Consider the following 19,706-nt stretch of genomic DNA (forward strand, 5'->3'; position numbering starts at 1 on the left):
CATTCATTCATGTATTTATTTAATTTACTTAGAGACAAGGCATCATATAGCTCAGGTTGGCCTCAAACTTGAGTTGTAGCTGAGGAAAACATTGAACTTATCTCACCGTAGGAGAGGGCCACCACGCCCAGTTTGTGTGGTGTTGAAGATCAAACCCAGGGCTTGATGCACGCAAAGGAAGCAGTTTACCAATTAAGTTACATCTCCAGTTTCATCAGTAGATATTTATTAAATAAATGAATTAAAGGAGTTCATTACCCAGAAGACAAAAACATAGTTACATAAAATAATTATGTGAAATACAAAGAGGGTGGTTAGCAAAGTCCAGTGAGCACTGACTGAAAATGAATAGGACCTCCCAGAGCTTAAGGAACATACAGCTATATAAGACTGTTCTATGTGGGCAAGGAGACAAATGGGGAACATATCATAGACTTATTCCAATGAGTTTTCTCCTCTCTTCCTCCATCCCTGCCTCCTCTAAAGAGGATCTCACTACGAAGCCCTGGTTGACTTAAATTCACTATGCAGAGCTTGCTGGCCTAGAATCTACAGAGATCCTCTTGCCAAGCTGCCTCTTCCTCCCCAGTGCTAGGATTAAAGGTGTGTACCAGCATTCCCAGCCACCTCAAGGACTTTAAGGAAGAGAGATGATTACATAGTGTTTTAGGAAGATCTTTTAGATGACCAGGTCCCCAAATTTTTAAAATTTTATTTTAAAAGTAAGATGAAGAAAATCAGCTTTTCAGTATTTGTTAATAAAATAACTAAAAAATAATTATTGCATAAAGGATATTTTAATATCCAAAATATACAAAGAATCTTGGAGTAGAAGCTAATAATTTTGAATTTAGTTTACTTTAATGAAAAATTCAATACTTTCACTTTAGTTCATTCATTTCCCCCAAAGTATTAACTGATAATTTTTTTTTATATTGGTAAAGAGAATAAACCATACAGTAGTAAGAGTGAAGTGTGGAAGAAGATACCATCTATAGCAATTTTCATCCCAAAATATGTACATGTACAGAATGTAAATTATTAGATAAGTCCTTAGATATGTGGTCCATTCCTCTCCAATTGAAACTCAGAATGGCCTAGAAAGGTGCAGACTGTTGGGCTAGGGACGTAACTTCGTTGGTAGAGTGCCTGCTTAGTACACATGAAACCCTGGGTTTGCAATCCTGGCATGCGCCTGTGATGAGGAAGTAGGAGAGTCAGAAGTTCAAGGTTGTCTGTGGCCATATAGTAAGTTCAAGCCAGCTAGGACTACAATGAGACACTGTCTTTAGTTGTGAAATGTTTCTAACTATATTCTCTGACAAGTAGGAGCTCCTCTGGCATAGAACTGAAATCTGTGTCTGAATCAGAACCTCTCAACTGTTTCCGCACAACTCTAAGTTGGTATAAACGCTCTGGGTGGACCTCTGCTAGCGGAGCTAAGCTTTCGATTGGAGGAAAACTGATAAAAGATAAAAGCAACTGAAAGTGAATTCTTTTAGAACCTACATTTCACTAAGTCAAAATAGTGTTGTATAGTTTTAAAGATTCAAACTAAAAAAAAAAAATCACAAAAAGAAATTCTTCTCTATTTATTTAACCATATGCAAAATCTTAGAATAGATTGGATCTTTTTGTTGTTGGGTTTTTTTTGGTATAATCTTTGCAATGAAATTATAATAGAATATGATATCCTCACTTTATATTTCAGTTTTGTACAATAATAAAAATATCACTTTTTAATAAATCCTCAGATTTCATCAACTGTCTCAAGAACAAGTAAGATATTCACAAAATTCTAAATGTCTCTTGTACCATTATTTCCATCGCTTTGTTTTTCTGAGATTTTTTCTCTCTCAGATCCTCTATTGCCAATGAATTATATGCATCTTAACCACTTCTCCAAAATCACTTTCAGGGTTTTGTGAAATTACACATGAATATATATATGTATGTGTGTGTGTGTGTGTGTGTGTGGTGTGAATGCCAGTTATGGGGAAATACTATATATATGTAAAATACACACACATATTTATATACAAATGCATTATATATATATAATATGTATATATATGTGTGTGTATAATACAAATATATATATATATTTGTATTATATATATATATATATCCATAACTGGCATATACTATATTTGTCTTATATTGTGTGAAATAAAATAACTCAACACCAGCAAAAGACATCAAGAGAGAGAAACAGACTTGGGGTTAATAAGTAGGTACTACATTGGTACTGTCACATTACCAAGTGAATATTCTTATAGTTACCTTGGAGCTTTCTTTTACAACCTCATAACTATAGGGACCTGGACTGTTAAATGGACTCTTATATCTAAATATAAAGTTCTCATGAATAAGAAGTTTAGGGGCTGGAGAGATGGCTCAGTGGTTAGGAGGATTGACTGGTCTTCCAGAGGACCCAGGTTCAATCCCCAGCACCCACATGACAGTTCACAACTGTCTGTAGCTCCAATTCCAGGGAATTTGACACCATCACAGACATACATGTAGGCAAAAACACCAATGCATATAAAACAAAACTAAATTCATGCTCACCAGCAGTGGTGGCACACACCTTTAATCCCAGCACTCTGCAGAGGCAGGCAGATTTCTGAGTTTGAGGCCAGCCTGGTCTACAAAGTGAGTTCCAGGACAGACAGGGCTATACAGAGAAACCCTGTCTCAAAAAAAAAAAAAAAAAAAAAAAAAAATGTATGCCCACACCTCTGGACAGCTATGCTTGAGGTAGTCTTGTGGAACCATGTGTGATTCCATACTACTCCCTGTATATAAAGCCTTGGGAAAATCTCTTTGTAAGCATGACAGTTTCTTTATTCCTTAAAACAGATATGACATCTATCTTACACAAAGATATGATAAACATTAAACAAGCTGAGCTGAAGGACAAGTTCAAGACCAACCAGTATGCTATAGTGAGTTTAAGGCCAGCTTGCCTAAGTGTGTCAAGACCCTACCTCAAAAAACAAATGTAAAAAATTTTTATTAATCTCTCACTGTGTGTGTGTGTGTGTGTTTGTGTACCCACTCTTTGATGCACATGTAAAGGTCAGAGTTAACTTTGTGGAATTGACTCTCCCCTTCCACCATGTGGGTCCAAGGGTTTAAACCCAGGTCGTCAGGCTTGGCAGCAAAGCACCTTGTCCTCTACTCACCAAAAATTTAAAAAATCTTAAACAATGTATCATATAAAAAGTGTTTTGCAGGTTTTTGGCACACAGCAAGAACTCAAAAAAATGCAAGTTAGTATTATCAGGAAGTGCATACTTAAGTTCATGTACCCAGAGACCTCTTAGGTTACTTGTGCTTCTAAACAAACTTCAAACTCTATTTTCCTAGTCAACAAATCGGAAGAAGTAGGTTCAAATGTGTAGGCATGGGTGCTGTGGCAGCACACTGACAGCAGCACATGAGACCTGACACTGATAAAGAATTCAAACAGGTTAGTCAAAGGTCATTTTGAGTGGGGCAAACAACTTGACACAAGTCTATTCTTTTTGAGATATAAAAAAATTTCAATTGTAAAATATTAGAAATAGAAACAATTAGAACAAATATAACAAACACCTATGATACCCACCACCCAGCTTTATCAAATTTTAACATTTTGTTATCTTTCAGAATTGTTTGAAAATATAAACATATTTGAAGTATATCTTGAGTCCCTCCCCACACCCCTTCCCCTCCCTCCCTCCCTCTCCAGAGGGAACCACTATCCAAAATTTGTCATTCCCCATGCACATGTTTAATACCATAAAGTAATAATATGTATATCACCATTTTTTCATATGTTTGTATCCAATTTACTCTGGTAATATTTAACAAGCACCCACCATGTACAAGGCACAGTTCCAGGTGCTAGGAGAAAACAGAGCAAATGCATGCCTTCATCAAGCTTATGTTTATGAGGTTTCAAATTTTATATAAATGGTATCACACAATACAGCTCATTCTACAGTTTGCCTTTCTGTCTCATCTTACACTTCCGGGATATTTTTGGTTCATTTAACTGACGTATAGTATTCCATTGAGACTAAAATGTATCTACTTTTCTCTTAACAGTCTCCTTTTTATTACTCTAATGCTATAATGAATCTTTCCTTCTTTGTGCATCTAATTCATGTGGTTATGTATTAATTTTTTTAATTATAATGATCTTTCATTTTTACCAGGCATTGCTGAACTGTTTGAAAACTGTGTTACCTATTTAGACTGTATTAGTATACCTCAGGGTCCCTACTTCTCAGTACTGCCAATACTCTATTTCTTCACTGACAACTGATGACCTTGAAAACCTTTCTGTATTTAATGCTCACTGTGATTCTCTGCACATTTTGTTAGAAAGTTTAATATATTCAAGATCCTTCTGTTCCTGACTGGAAGTCTCTTCTGTCAGCCTGTATCTTCCCATATTGTTGGAGTTTCTATAACAAAACTGTAATGATGTTATGTTTTACTCAGTTGAGCTCGCCAATCTTTAATGGTTTATGCTTTTAGTATCTTAAAAATAATTTCTCACACTGAGGTATAAATATTCTCTACTTTCTTCTGAAACTTTAAAGGTTTGCTTTCATAGTTAGGTCTTTAAATGGGAGTTATTTTCAGCTATGGTGTGAAAGGATCTGATTTTGTTTTATTTTTCATGTATATAATTAATTTCATCTTTTCCATTTTCTTTCCCCGATTTGCACTGCTTTTGCTCTTACGTTAAACGTTCATATTTTACAGGTCAGCTTTTAAGTGATCTATTCCATCCCACTGTCACTTGCTCTAGTGCTGTTTTTCATATTAGGTAGGGTTATTACTCCTATACTTTAGTCTTCTATAAAACAACTTCAGCTGTTAATGCCAGACTACTCAATAGAAATGTTTAAATTGAGTTTTATAAAAACCTCAGATGGTATGTCTCTTAGTCAAAAGTTCTTGAATTAAAAGACTAATCTGGGGTGGGTATGGTGCTGAGTCTATTTAAGGGAGGACTTACATATTTGTGGGTATTGTTGTTGTTTGCTTTTCTGAGACAGGGCTTCTCTGTGTATCCCTGGCTGTCCTGGAACTCACTTTGTAGACCAGGCCAGCCTTGAACTCAAGAGATGCTCCTGCCTCTGCCTCCCAAGTGCTGGGACTAAAGGTGTGCACTACCATGCCTGGCTTTGTTTTGTTTTTAAATGTGTATCCCAGGCTAGCCTTAAACTTCTGATCTTTCTGGCTCCGCCTCCTTCAGCAAATCCTATCAGCATGTGCCATTTCAACTAGCATTTGCTTTTTTGTTTTGTTTTGAAGCGCCAGCCAGCCTGGAACTCACTATAGACCAGACTGACCTCCAACTCAGAGATTTGACTAACTCTGCCTCTGGAGTGCTGGGATTAAAAGCTATGTGCCACCACACCTAGCTGACTTATATGTTTTTGTCTTATAGTTAATTTGCAAAGTCCTTTCAATCTGGATTTAACTTACAGTTGTTGGCTGGAGGTGTTGGTCTGCGTTAGCATGTATAAGGACTGGTTGATTTGTGGTTAACCCTTTCCTGGATGGTAGTTTAGATTTAGAGAAGTTTATTTCTAGGTCACCTTTATGCCGAAACTGAGACCTTTTTGGTTTCAGACTTCACAATCTTTTAAAAGAACCTTTATATGGAATAGACCCTAGAATCAAGTCTCCTGTCCCCTGTTCTCAGTTATATCAAAACAAAACAAAAACAAACAAAAAAGAAACCCCTCAGGGTCACTAGGGTCATCAACAATCTTATATGGTAAAAGGTGAAACCTGTTACCTCTCACTGTTCCTGCTTCTACTTCCTTTGCAGCCCAAAGTTCCTTTCTTTCCTGTTCATTAAGCTCTGTATTAAGATGTCTAGGTTTATAATTACCTGTTTTATCAATATTATTCGGGACATTTTAACTATGCAGTCTTAATTCTTCAACAGCTTGGCTTACACTGACTAGTTTTGTACTCAGCCATCAAGCGTCACCATCACTGTGCACTTGGCCCTTTGCTTTTGCTTTGTGCTGTCAGGGCTAGGTTTAAGGTACATACGAAGTTTATGATTATCTTGAGTTTTCCTTTTATGACAAATACTATTGCATTTTACCCTTCATGCCTTTGCTTTTTTTCTGTCTAAAACTGATAATAATCTTAGCTTTCTCATTTATTTTCTTGTGATGCCACTGTTAAATATATATATACACACACAAATATAAGTCATAATTCCTTTTCTCATTCAAATTGCAGATTGTCTTTTTGTTGTTTTGTGATTTTGAGAAAGAGTCTCATTGTGTAGTCATGGCTGTCCTAAAACTCGGAGATCCTCCTGCCTCTACCTCCCATGTGGTAGGATTAAAGGCACCATGCTCAGCTCCAGAATGTCTTTTAATTAATATCAATCTATGTATGTTTTCTGTGAACAATCTTTATTTGGGACTTCTATTTCTTATCCTTCCTTTGCTTTAAATTAAAATAAAACAACATCACAACAACAGAAACAATCTAAGTTTTACTACTTATACTGAACTGGCCACATGTCCTTCCTTTCTAGTGATTTGAAAGCTATAAACTATATTTACAGGACTTTAGTTATTCCTTTAAAATTAAAAAAATGCTTATATTTAACTATATATGAATCTAAAAAATGTCTGAAATTGCTTAATATTTCTACTTTCTAAACATGATATGGACCTTATTACACTGTACTAACCCACACTACAAAGTTTCCACACATAAACTACTATTGCCATTGTATAAAACTACACTGTCAAATATACAAACCCCATTTGGCTTTCAAACACTTGCTATGTGACCAGTTTTATACTTAGAACATCACAGTGTTCTAAGTAGAACACTAGAAAGGCAACGTTAGAAAATGAAAATAAAATATCTCAAAAATTTTATACTGATTACATGTTAAAATTATAGAATTTTGGAAATATTGGGATAAATATATTAAAATTAATATTGCTTCCTTCTTTAGTAATAAAAATTATGCATGTGGCTAGCATTCCATTTCTACTGGACAGTGCTTATCCACAGGTCTTCCTGTCTTCTTGTTCTGCTGTTTTGGATGCAATGCTTACAGTAAAACCCAGGGCCTCCCACAGGCTAGGTGCTAGGCAAGCGCTGACCACTAGGCTACATCCCTAGCACTGTTACTTTTATCTGTTTGTAGATGAGGTTTGTATGGACCCTAGAACTTTGGGCTTCATGTGATCTTTCCAACTTAGCTTCCTAAGCAGCTGAGTCTATAGGCACACATTGCTGGACCTAGCTTACTGCTTTCAGTTTAGTTTTGTTTTAAATGGATCAAATGCAAAACTAAAGAAAAATTCTCAGAATTACATTTTCTGCACTATTAACAGTTACAGTGATCATTTTACCTAATTAAAACTCTTCAGTCTGGATTATATTTCCCTGACTCAATGAGGCACATGGCCTTCCTTACCAAACACGCTCCATTTTCTTCTCATATGAACTGAGAAGAAACCCACCCTCTGCCAGTTTACTTAACATACTTCCACATGTAATTGGCCTCTAACATTACTAGCTTTTTAATACTTTTAATATTTTTAAATTGTATGTGTTTGGATATTTTGCCTGCATGTACATCTGTGCACCACATGTGCCTGGTGCCCAGAGGCCAGAAGAGGGTGTACTTCCACTGGAAGTAGAGTTATAGGGTTGAACCCCCTTGTGGGTGATGGAATTGAACCCAGGCCTTCTGAAAGAGCAGAGAGTGCTCTTAAACACTCAGCCATCTCTACAGGCCCCACTTCTTAAGATTTTAATCTTGAGTTTTACCACAATCTGTCCAGATATAGATCCACCTTGAACCTGTTTCATAGTCTGAATATAAGTAGCTCTCCTTCATTACTAGATAGTATGAACAATTATCAAGTTGATTTCCCAGAAATCTCTGCAACTTATCATTTACAACTAATTAATTAATTTTGGAATAACATTCCACTTGAGGGACAGGCTGGTGTTTTTTGTTTGTTTGCTTGTTTTTCAAGACAGGGTTTCTCTGTATAGCCCTGGCTGTCCTGGAACTCACTCTGTAGACCAGGCTGGCCTCAAACTCAGAAATCCGCCTGCCTCTGCCTCCCAAGTGCTAGGATTAAAGGCATGCGCCACCACCGCCCAGCTCGCGATTCTTTATATATTTTAGTTAATCCTGTATTTTAACTATATACTCATACTTTTTAATCCTTTTTGTATATAATGGGTATATATTTTGATATTATTTTCCAACTTTCATTTCACTAATTAGTGTTAAAAAAGTAAAGTTCATCTGATCAATTAAATTTAATCTTTTTGCCTATTTTTAAAAATTTTTATTATTAATGTTATTATTATTATTATTATTATTATTATTACTACTACTACTATTAATTTTTTGTTTTTAAGACAGGGTCTCATGTAGCCCAGGCTGACCTCCAACTCAGCATATAGCCAAAGATTATCTTGAATTCTTCCCAGTCTTCCTGTTTCCCTCCCAAGTGCTCAGATTACAGGCCTGAGTTGACACATCCAATTGTAGGTACCATTAAATACAAGGCTTCATGTATGCTAAGCAAGAATTCTCTCAATTACACTACATCCACAAATTGGAACTATACCCTTTTAAGTGTCAGCCTCTTTTTGTCTTCCTCAGAAATGTTGTAGGATCCAACCCAGGTCCTTGCACATGCTAAGTAAGCCCTAACTACTCCCTTTAAAATACATTTTATATACCAACATTTTTAATTTCCATATGTTCAAGTTAGTTCTTTACTATATAAATCTGTTTTCTTTTCACCTCTTCGAACTTATATTCTTTGTTCTTTTTAAGGGAGCATTCTTTACCTCTTTAAATATCCTAAAAAATGTTTTAAAGTTTCTCCCAATCAATGGAATACTATGCAGCCATTAAAAAGAGTAAGATCATCCCATGGATACTAATATGAAATGATCTCTAAATATGTTCAGTTAAAAAGGTCAGGCATATAATAGTCCGTGTAGAATGCTACCATTTATATAAAAGTATATGTGGGGTATTTGTGTGTATGTGTGTATTTATATGCTTGTACATGCATAAACTATCTCAAAAAAAGATAGCAAATTAATAATAGTGGTTGCCTCTGGGGAGAGAAACTGGGTGGCTAGGCGACAGAGGTGGAAATAGACTTACTTTTCACTGTTTACCCTTTTGTACCTTTGAATTTTGTACCACGTGCATGTATTACCTAGTCAAAAAAAAAATAAATAATTTATTTTTAAAAATAAAGTCTTTGTTGGACTACTTACTCCATAAAGTTAATTTCATCCAGAGAAATCCCTGTTCTGGTGATTTGAATTTGTTGTATTAATATTAGATGTCTTCATGAATGTTGAAATTTTGGTGATAGGCTTGAGTGAGAGAAGTAAACTTTTTTTTCTTCCTATTTAAGAGTTTTTAAATTGCCTCTACTTGGTCATCTGAGCCCCTAGTCTATTACTGGGGTTTATAATAATATTTCAGGGCTCAAGTTTTATGATAATGTTGGAAATGACACATATACACACTTACACACAAGTGCCTTCACTCAATTCCTGTCATGATGCTGTATCTTTTAAAGATTTATTGATTGATTGATTGATTGATTGATTGTGAGAACACTCTTGCTGTCTTCAGACACACCAGAAGAGAGCATTGGATCCCATTACAGATGGTTGTAAGCCACCATGTAGTTGCTGGGAATTGAACTCAGGACCTCTGGAAGAGCTCTTAACCTCTGAACCATCTCTCCAGCCCATGAGGCTGTGTCTTAATTAGCTAAAACCTATAGCCCAGGGAGCAAAACAACCTTTCCTTTTTTCAGCCTTTCAAAAATGAAACAGACATTTCAATTAAAGCACTGGCTTTCTGTGGTGATTTGGGCTTTTTCTTTACACAAAATTCTCGGTGCTCTGATCTTTTTAACTAATAGGACCATAACTACCAGGTATCAGTACTAGAGTGAAAGACCAGGACCCCATGGTTCCGGCCCTGTCCAGATATCAGCCTGCCCTCTCTGGATGCTTGCTTTGGAACCTGTCTGTAACTTTGTACTATTAATTCTCGGTTTCTGCGTGTGTGGGTCAGTAGAGGTGCACCACACTACCTAAAATATAAGTAATTTTCACATTTCTTTTTTTAGGTAACACTGAGAGTAATAACTATAAAACTAACATAACTTCATATTTTTATATTCATAATTTCATATGTTAGAAAATAGAAAATGGTAAATTACCCACTCTAAACTGCTGCTAAGAGTTAAAAACAAGATAAAGAGTTCTTCTTTATCATTTCTACTTGTATAATTTGTATGACTTTAACTTACATAATCCTAAACACTTGTCTACGGTTTTATATAGTCTCTTCAGTCATCATTTTAATGATTGCATATTAATCCGCCAAATCATTCAACTGTACCTTCCTTCCCAAATCATTCAATAGGAAGGAGCAAGTATCCAAGGATGTTACAAGGATGTTCTGTATGCATCAATAATGTGGCTGTGGGTGAGGTACGACATGAGAGATTTGAAGCCAATGTGTACAGTACATGGCTAAGGTTCATAATGATGACCTTGACACACAGAGAAAAGAAGAAATCACATGGACGTGAACAACATATTGCAGAAAGACTTCAATCCAAAAATCATTAACAGTAAAATTTATAATTATATGGTAAGTTTTACAACTGGATAATGCATGACATATTTTCACTAACTGGAGAACCAGATTCTGAGTCACACTAAAGGTTTACTAATTTACCAACACACTCACCTGATATTATTCACACAATCTTCATGTGCTTCAGAAAGGGTTTTTATGTGCTTTGAAGATATAGGGTCAAAAAGCAGAACTTCAGTCTGTTCACAAGCAACTGTCAGCACTGACCTGAAAGGAAAGAACACATTTCTCTGGTTACTTCTCCAACGCTCTCTGGTTCACTTGTTTATAATTATACCTACTATAAACTTTTTTTATCCAGGTTTTTATGTCAGTAGCAGATATCAGAAGGTTGGCACTCTCCATGTTGGCAGTTCTGGACAGTGCAGTTCTCACCACATACACAAGTGTGCGAGCTGACACCACTCATGTTCAAGCAGCACCTCTAGTGTCTACCAGAAATGTAAACATGTTAACTGTTTGACTCAGCAATATTTTCTGGGATTTAGTAGAATGAAATAATTATTAATGAATACTGAGAAACATATAAAGATATGCTTCACTGTAAAAAGGAGAGAGTATACATGAGAGAATGAGGAATGTATAAACCATGGAACATCATAATTGTCCATAATGGGGGAAATATCTCAAACTCCAAGTAGATGTCTGAAACTCCAAACAATAAGGAATCCTATACATACTGTCTCCCTCCTAAAAATACTTACAATAAAGTTTACCTACAAATTAGACTCAGTAAAGATTAACAAATATAATCAAACATAAAAGTTACAACAGTTACATTGTAGTGCAACTTACACTAGTGTGCTTGCTCTAAAAACACATTATGCCTCTGCAGATCTTAGCAGTTTACTGCTCTTGAAGAGGATCCAAGTTCAGTTCCCAGTACCAACATGGTAGTTCTAGGGGATTGCAGAGCTTTCATGTGGCCTTCGTCAGGCAGCTGCACATCAATTCATACAGGCACACACGGACCACAAAGGGGGCTGGAGCCTCCTACCTTGTTGGGGGCGGACTTTTAGCAGAAAGCTGCTATCAGCTTTGCAGCCATCTTGAGCCATATACCCTGACATGAGACTTGGATTACAATAGCCTACAACAGCTGAGCACACTCTGATAACATCTTGCTTTGGATACCCAGGACTTTCCTTGGGTGTGTGAGATTAAAGGTGTATGGGATTAAAGGTGTGTGACTTAAGAGTGTGACCTAGAGATCAGATTTAGAGACAAGACCTAAGGGCATGATTAAAGGTGTAACTTAGAGGCGTGGCTTAGAAGTGAGACATATAAAAGGCAGAGGCAGATATACTCTTTAGAGAGTACAGCTAGACTTGGGACTTGGACTAGAAAGAGAGACTGAAGAATAAACGGGCTTGAATCACACTCTGTCTGGTCTCCATTCTTCGAGTCCGTCCTCACTCTCTCTCTTGCTGAACCCCTGACCCGAGGGCCGGAGCGGCAGCTTGGGCCGGGATACAGTGGCCGCCAAGTGCGGGGCAGTCCGGGCCTCAACATTTTGCTCGGGCCACGACACTACCTCACTTAACAATTATATATCTAATTAGGGGCTGGGTAACCAGTTCCATTAATTAAATGCTTGCCATGTAAGCATGAGGGTCTGAGCTCTGTCACTGTCTTAGCACTGAAGAAGGAGACAGGGATATCTCAGGGGCTTTCTCACTCGCTAATCTACCTGAAATTGTGAGTTCCAAATTAAGAGAAAAACAGGGTACAAGAAATTGAAAAGAGACACTCAACGACCTCTGGCCCCTACATACATGCACATTTCCCAACATGAAAACACACACACACACCAAGGATAATTTAAAGCACTGGATTATAGCAAGCAAATTTAATGAAAAAATTCTGAGTTGAATTTTTGTAACTCATTTTCTAACCTACAGCCCTGGACATCCCCACCCCCCACAACACCTCCACACCTTTTTTTTTAAGTTTTGAGACAAAAGTTTCATTCTGTAGCCTCTGTTGGTCTAGAATTTACTAGGCAAGGCTGGTCTTGAAGTCTCATTGATCCTCCTGTCTCAATTTCCCAAATGCTGGGATTATAAGAGTAAGCCAATACCTGGCTGGGAACTTCTTAATCTACTAGGGAATGAGATGATTTGACACTGGCTGTACTGCTATGGAAACTACCTCTGATCAAGCCTTAGTCCTAGGGTATATTCTTATACAGTTTCACCCAAGCCCATCTCCTTGTCAGATTTTAAACTCTAATATATTTCATTCCATTCACGCTATGCTGTGGGTCCACTACAAACCCTCTTAGCCTCTCTGCTGCTGCCTCTCAGAGCAAAGTACCTTCAAATGCAGAGCCCACCTCTCGAGATTTTGGGCCTGTAATTTCTTCATTATTCTGCTAATTTTACAATCCCTTCAAAAGTAAAGCCTTTTATACTTCACATTAACTATTACATATTTTCTATAACTTTTCTGATTATTCTCTATTGGAAGGTTGTCAATGCACTTCATCTACTATTTCTGGGAAGTTAAACTATTTACCTCTTGTATGTACCATATCTGGTTAAGGAGTATTGATAAATGCTCCCCCTTTCATCCGTAATTCTGTTTGTGTAGCCTCCTGATCAATGCCATATGTCTTCATTATTATAAATTATTTCAAAGACATACTTTTCTCCATGTTGAATATTTCTATTTTCAAATTTTATTAATTTCTACATTTTAAAAACTTTATTTCCAAAATCAGGTGATAGTGGAGCACACCTTTAATCCCAGCATTTAGGAGGCAGAGGCAGGTGGATTTGAGTTGAAGGCCAAGCCTGGTCTACAATTAGTTCTAGGACAGCCAGGGCAACACAGAGAAACCCTGTCTAGAAAAAAAAAAATCAAAACAAAATAAAGTTAAAAAACCTTTATTTTCAGGTCAGTAAGATAGCTCAGTAGATAACAGTGCTTGGGGCTGAGCCTAGTGACCTGAGTTCGGATACCTGGTGTAAGGAGAGAACTAACTTCTGCAAATTGCACTCTGACCCTCCACACACACATATAATAAATGTAACCAAACCAAACCCTTAAGCTGTATTTCCTACCATTTTGCTTTCTTCAGATTTACTTCTATATTATCTGTAAATAATGTTAACTTTTCCCTTGTGATAGTTTGCTCATTAAATTTTCACTCCATAATTTTACATGTATTTTACCTACTTATGCATGCAATCATGTTTGTGGCACATGTGTGCCACAGTGCACATGTAGAGGTCAGAGACCCATTAGAAGGAGTCAGTTCTCTCTTCCCAGCGCGTGGACTCTGGAGATCACTCTCAGGTTGTGAGGCTTAATGACAACTAACCCATTGAACTATCTTACTGACTCTGTTTTACTAATTTAAAAATTCAGAGTGAGATGCTAGCTTTAAAAACAAAATAGGTACTGAGAAGATGGCTCAGCTGTCCAAGTATGAGTGCCTGAGCTTGAATGCCCACCATCCATGTGAAAAGCTAGAGTCATCAGTTAAGCCTCAGTTAAGGAAGTGCCTCCATGAGATCCAGCTGTAAGGCATTTTCTCAATTACTGATCAATGAGGGGACGGCCCAACCCATGGTGGTGCCATCCCTGGGCAGATGGTCCTGGGTTCTATAAGAAAGCAGGCTGAGCATAACAAGTGAAGTAAGCCATAAACAGCACCCTTCACAGCCTCTGCATCAGCTCCTGTCTCCAGGTTCTTGCCCTGCTTGGGTTCCTGTCCTGACTTCCTCCAATGATGGACTATGATCTGGAAGTGCAAGCCAAATATACCTTTTCCTCCCAAACTTGCTTTTTGGTGGTGGTGTTGGTATACAGACCCTAAGACACAGCTCTACCCTCAGGTGTATAGGAGGCACATATGAACATACTATATGTGGGGGAGGATCAATTAGAATAGATGCAGGGTTATAATTCTCTAAATAGATTTTTGTTAACAGCCTCTCACTATGCTAGTTCTTAATTCTATAATTGCTAATATAATATAATGGGTAACTCTAGGAATGTCAAGGAAAGTGTTGAAGCATTGCAATGACGACAGATCTGGGGAACTTCACGCACTAGCAATGAACCAATATTCTAACCTCTCGTATAGCTGGATTAGTGTGTAGTGCCTGAATGTCATGGCAGTACAGAGTGCTTGCCATGTACTTGCCTTTAAAGATCTTAAGTGATACTGAAAAAAAAAATGGTGATTTTGGTCTTACCTTATGTATTCTTCTGTTTAGGTCTGTCTAATTAACAGAGGTATACTATGTATATTAAATTTTCCCTTTTGGTGATAAATTTGCTGTTTTCTCCCAGAAGTGTCAAACACTGTTATATTTTAAATCTAATACTTGCTTAATCTTTATGTAAATACCCATTCAAGTTTCCAGGTAGAGGTGAGTTCTCATCATTATGATGTAACTTAGTCACTTTTCCCCTCTTCAAGCCTATTTTATTCTCCTTTTAATATAGTTTACCAGTTGTTTTATAATATTTTTAATATACATATAGTCCTGATATATTGTCGAAGCCTGTTTCAAGCTAATGGACCCAAGTGTTGCTCCTACCGTCAGCCTCCTGGCAGCTTAACCATGTTTTTTCTTTGTTTGTGTGTGGGGGTACTGAGATTAAACCCACATGTTAGGCAAATGCTTTACCACTGAACAATATCAACTATCATCAACAGTTTTTATTCTGTCCCTTTCTTACTTTTGCATGTGTGTGTGTGTCTGTGTGTGTGTGTGTGTGTCTGTGTGTGTGTATAGACCAGTGTCTTCCTCTATTGCTCTCTACCTTATTTTTTAAGATTTACTTATTCAGTGTGGGTGTCTATGCTTTGCCTGTATATATATGTACCACATATGTACATGATGGGTCCCATATGAGCTGCTGCGTAGGTGCTGCCGCCCAGGTCCCTGCAAGAACAGCAAGTGCACTTAACCACTGAGCTGTCTCTCCAGCCTCTCTATTTTACTTTTTTGGAATAGGGTCTCTAACTGAACATGGAATTCACTGTTTGGGCTGGAATAGCTACTCAGTGAGCCCCTGGGATCAGCCTCTCTCTTTTCACTAGGTGCTGAGCTAGGGATATGAGACAGCACACACCCAGCCTTTTCATGGGTGCAAAGAATCAAAAATCAGGTCCTCGTTGCACAGCAAGCCCTTTACCCACTGAGAATCACATTCTTCTTTCTGTAATTTTTCCCCTTATTTCATACTTTTTCTCTACTAGTTTAGAAGAAAATTATCTAATCTTTCTTTTGCTTTCTTGAAAATATAATGCATATACTTATTAAAGTCTCTTAAATTATTATTGGGGTGTGTGTGTGTGTGTGTGTGTGTGTGCGTGCATGACATATATGGGTACTTGTGCAGGCCAGAAGACAACTTAGTACTAAGTTAGTTCTTGCCTTTACCTTTACATGGGTTCCAGGGGTCAGAACTCAGGTCACCAGGCTTGTACAGCAAGTACCTTGACTTGCTGAGCCATTTCACTGGCCGAATACCAAAATAATTACTTTTTTAAAAGAAATGCTTCTGGGCCAGGCAGTGGTGGCACACGCCTTTAATCCCAGCACTTGGGAGGCAGAGGCAGGTGGATCTCTGAGTTCAAGGCCAGCCTGGTCTACAGAGTGAGTTCCAGGACAGCCAGGGCTACACAGAGAAACCCTGTCTGGGGGGAGGGGGAACCAACAAAACAAAAAAAATGAATAAATAAATTTCTCTGGGAGAATGCAGTTGTATTTAAGAACTATGTGCAAGAGCTGGAGAGATGGCTCAGTGGTTAAGAACACTGACTGCTCTTCCAGAGGTCTTGAGTTCAATTCCCAGCAACCACATGGTGACTCACAACCATCTGTGATGGGATCTAATGTCTTCTTCTGGTGTGTCTGAAGACAGCTACAGTGTACTCACATACATTAAATAAATAAATAAACAAATCTTAAAAAAAAAAAAAAAAGAACCATGTGCAATGTATCCCTCATTTCTAATAGCTCTGGGCAGTCTGAATTAAATTTTTCATAATTAATTCTAGAATCACTGATTTTAAGAAATGTACTCCTAGAGAATGCACACAACTACTTCTTCAGCTCTGAAAGTATAAATTGGGAGTCTGATAAAAGAGAGCTTGAACTACAGAGAAGAGAGGCACAGACAGAACTGGGGGAGAGGAGAAAGCTTTAAGAATACAGCATAAAAGAGAAAGGTTCCATGAATAAGCTTCAGCTTACTCAAGTTTCTCTGCTCATCAGTTTTCTTAGACAGTCAAGTCTGCACCCACCGCTAAAACTCCAGCCCCAGAGAGCCTCGAACCAGGTATAATTAGGAAGAAGCATTCCGTCAATAATTTAGAACAGGTCCTATTTGCTCAGTATTGGTTCCCTTACTTTTTTCTCAGCATATTTTAGGTCTTTCTTCTTTGAGATGTTTCATTTCATCATTTCCATTTCCTCTAACATGATATGCTAATGACCCTTCAGCATAAGTTCATAGTCATATGAAATACTTCTATTCTTGACCCAGAAATCTTGATAGCTTTATCTCCTGCAATTTTTTTTCTGATCTTGATTCAAGTGTCACTTTCTCAAGGTAAGTACCTTAAATACCCTAGATCAACAGGCTTCAAGCTTTCATCTCAATTTGTAGCTGTGCATTACTTAGAATTTAATATCCAGTTGAACAGAGGTCAGGCTCAGTAAAAGGAGTGTGGCATTAACTAGTTTTACTCACCACGGTTAGCCGTACATTTGCAACCTACCGAGAGTTACAAGAGCATCTGGTAAATGAGGAATTGAATGAATGGATGCATTAACTAAGCAAAACTAGTAACCCAGAGGCCAGATGTGATAAGAATGCTATTAATTATGTCATCTTATGGTGGAGCCACAAGCGGTATTTTTCTCTGATTGTTGTTAAACTTGTGCACTCACAAGATAGGGTACTAAATAGACCTGGGATAGTTTGAAAATTCCCTATAGCTTGAAGTAAACCAAGAGCAAACATCTTATCAGTCTAAGCATGCAGTCTATCCCACAAATGGCCCAAACGCTGAGAAACGTATTTCTGCAGTCTTAGTAGCTTTCTAAAGCTTTCATTTGTCTCCTCATGGCAGGATCTGGCACAAGGTCCAAAGATTCTTGCAAGCTTTCTACCTTTAACATGAACTCAGATCAGTACAAAGCCAACAGAGGATAACAGTGAAACGATGGGCATTTGTTTAAAGAAAGCTGCTGAGCGCCTACGGTGTACCAGAACGCCCTAGTTGTGTACTGGCTCTGACAGACCTGCAGTGACGACTTAAAAGAATTTCTCTTTCACCGAGCCTCCAGGACCCCGAAGGGGGCCTGCCTACCTCAAAAGTCCAGGACAGGGCTCATAGGCGAGACAATGTGCTTCTGAAAGAACCAGGGGCACGAAGGCCAGCAGCTGCAGCCACCCTGACCGGAGGGAGTCAGCTGGGGTGTAGGAGCTTACCCGTCCGGCGAGTACTCAAGGTTGAAGACAGCACCGTGGGTGCGGGTGCTGAGGTACACTGAGTCTGCGGGATGGATGGAACCATACAGGTTAGTCATCGTGCGGAAATTGTCCCGAGCCGGGTCCACGAACAGCCCGCGACCGAGGCTTCGCTCTCTCAGCCACCCGAACAGTCTGGCACCAGGGCCACCCAGGCCGGCGCCGAGGCCCTGCCGGCTCCGACTGCCGGCCCTACAGTCTGGCCTCGAGCGTCTGCGCGGCGAGGAGGAGGGTGACAGCTCTGCCTGCGACGCGGCTGCGGACAACTCCAGGGCTCCGGGGGCCGCGAGCTCTCCGGCGCGCTCGGCCGGGGACACTGCGGGACCGCCCGGGAGGCGAGGGCTCCCGGCGGCCGGCGGGGGAGAGGCCTCGTTAGCTCCTCGCTGTGGAGACGCCGGCCGTGGAGTTGTAGAGGGCGGTCTGGAAACTGCCGCCGGCCCTCCGAGAGGCGGCGGCTCCTCAGCTCCAGCCGCCCCGTCCCCGCCCGGGCTGTGGGGCCCGAAGGGAAACATGACCAACGCCCCCGCCCCCTATTCCGGGCCACTGTCCCGCCGCCCGACAACTCAGCGCTCCCGCTCCAGCCGCCACTTCCGGGTGTCGCGCCTTAAACCCGCCGGCTGGGAAACCCGCGCCGCTGCTAGGCTGCCCTCCGTCGGGGACGTAAAAGTAGGGACACCACCGCTGTGTGCGCCACAACCTCAGAGGACTGTGAAGTCAGGAGTCACTTGCCCTCTGTGTGCAATGTAGGACGCACAGGACCTGACTACAAGCAGCGGAGAGCCGACCCTCAGCTGTCAGTGAGCACTGGCTGGCTGTGTGCCGGACCAGTCCGATGAGACTGGGTCGGATTACCTGCTGTTGTCCTTACACTGAGATTGGGCAAGGGAGGTGGGAGGTGGGGAGGATGATTATTGTATTATATGTAGGTCACACAGTAAATCTCTTGGCACACTGCCTACTCAGCCTAGAAGTCTAAAGATTCAAGAACAGTTGAATTTAAAGAGCATTGGACTGTACAGGACCTAAAGGACTAAAGGAACAACCTATTGGTGTTATAAATATCTGCCCAAATCTTGGTTGCTGCACAGTAAGGTAAATCTTTATCAAGGTCAGAGTTTTCTCTTCCCTGGAAAAAGAACATACATGCACCTAGGAATAATTGAGGGGGAGCTGGAGAGCTGAAGCAATTCAAATCCACAAAGCAAGAGCTCACTGTTCGTCATACTCATAATGTGTCTGCCCAGCACGGTTCCATCCCTGAGGATATGCCTTTCTCTCTGTTCCTGCTGCTGAGTACCTGTTTTCAGGGAGAGTGTTAACAGGGCATGGGGGTTTTCAGTGCAGGGAAGTTTAGCCCTCAAAAAGGACAGCTTGAGATAAAAGGAAAGGCAGATAGATAAAAGAACCAATTCTCTAGGTCTGTAGCATTGTAGGGAGTTCACATTTGGTGACTGTGATATGAACCTGGGGGATGATCCAGCCTGTGAAG

General features: G+C 39.4%; 1 protein-coding gene across 2 annotated transcripts in view; it reads right to left on the bottom strand.

The window, feature by feature from the left end:
* The window catches only part of Dcaf10 (DDB1 and CUL4 associated factor 10), a 42,897-nt gene extending 23,954 nt beyond the window's left edge, over nucleotides 1-18,943 (bottom strand). Inside the window, exons 1-2 of one of the 2 annotated variants that reach the window (XM_076935041.1) lie at nucleotides 18,179-18,943; nucleotides 10,811-10,924 (exon numbers count right to left, since the gene is read on the bottom strand). In XM_076935041.1, coding sequence (XP_076791156.1) covers nucleotides 10,811-10,924; nucleotides 18,179-18,729 — 665 coding nt within the window. In that variant the 5' untranslated portion in view covers nucleotides 18,730-18,943. The remainder of the gene's footprint in view (nucleotides 1-10,810; nucleotides 10,925-18,178) is intronic. The other variant, XM_034503866.2, reaches the window with a different exon arrangement.
* Between the last annotated feature and the right edge of the window lie 763 nt (nucleotides 18,944-19,706).

This window comes from Arvicanthis niloticus, chromosome 5, assembly GCF_011762505.2.
Source record: "Arvicanthis niloticus isolate mArvNil1 chromosome 5, mArvNil1.pat.X, whole genome shotgun sequence".
In the NCBI taxonomy this organism is placed as follows: domain Eukaryota; kingdom Metazoa; phylum Chordata; class Mammalia; order Rodentia; family Muridae; genus Arvicanthis; species Arvicanthis niloticus.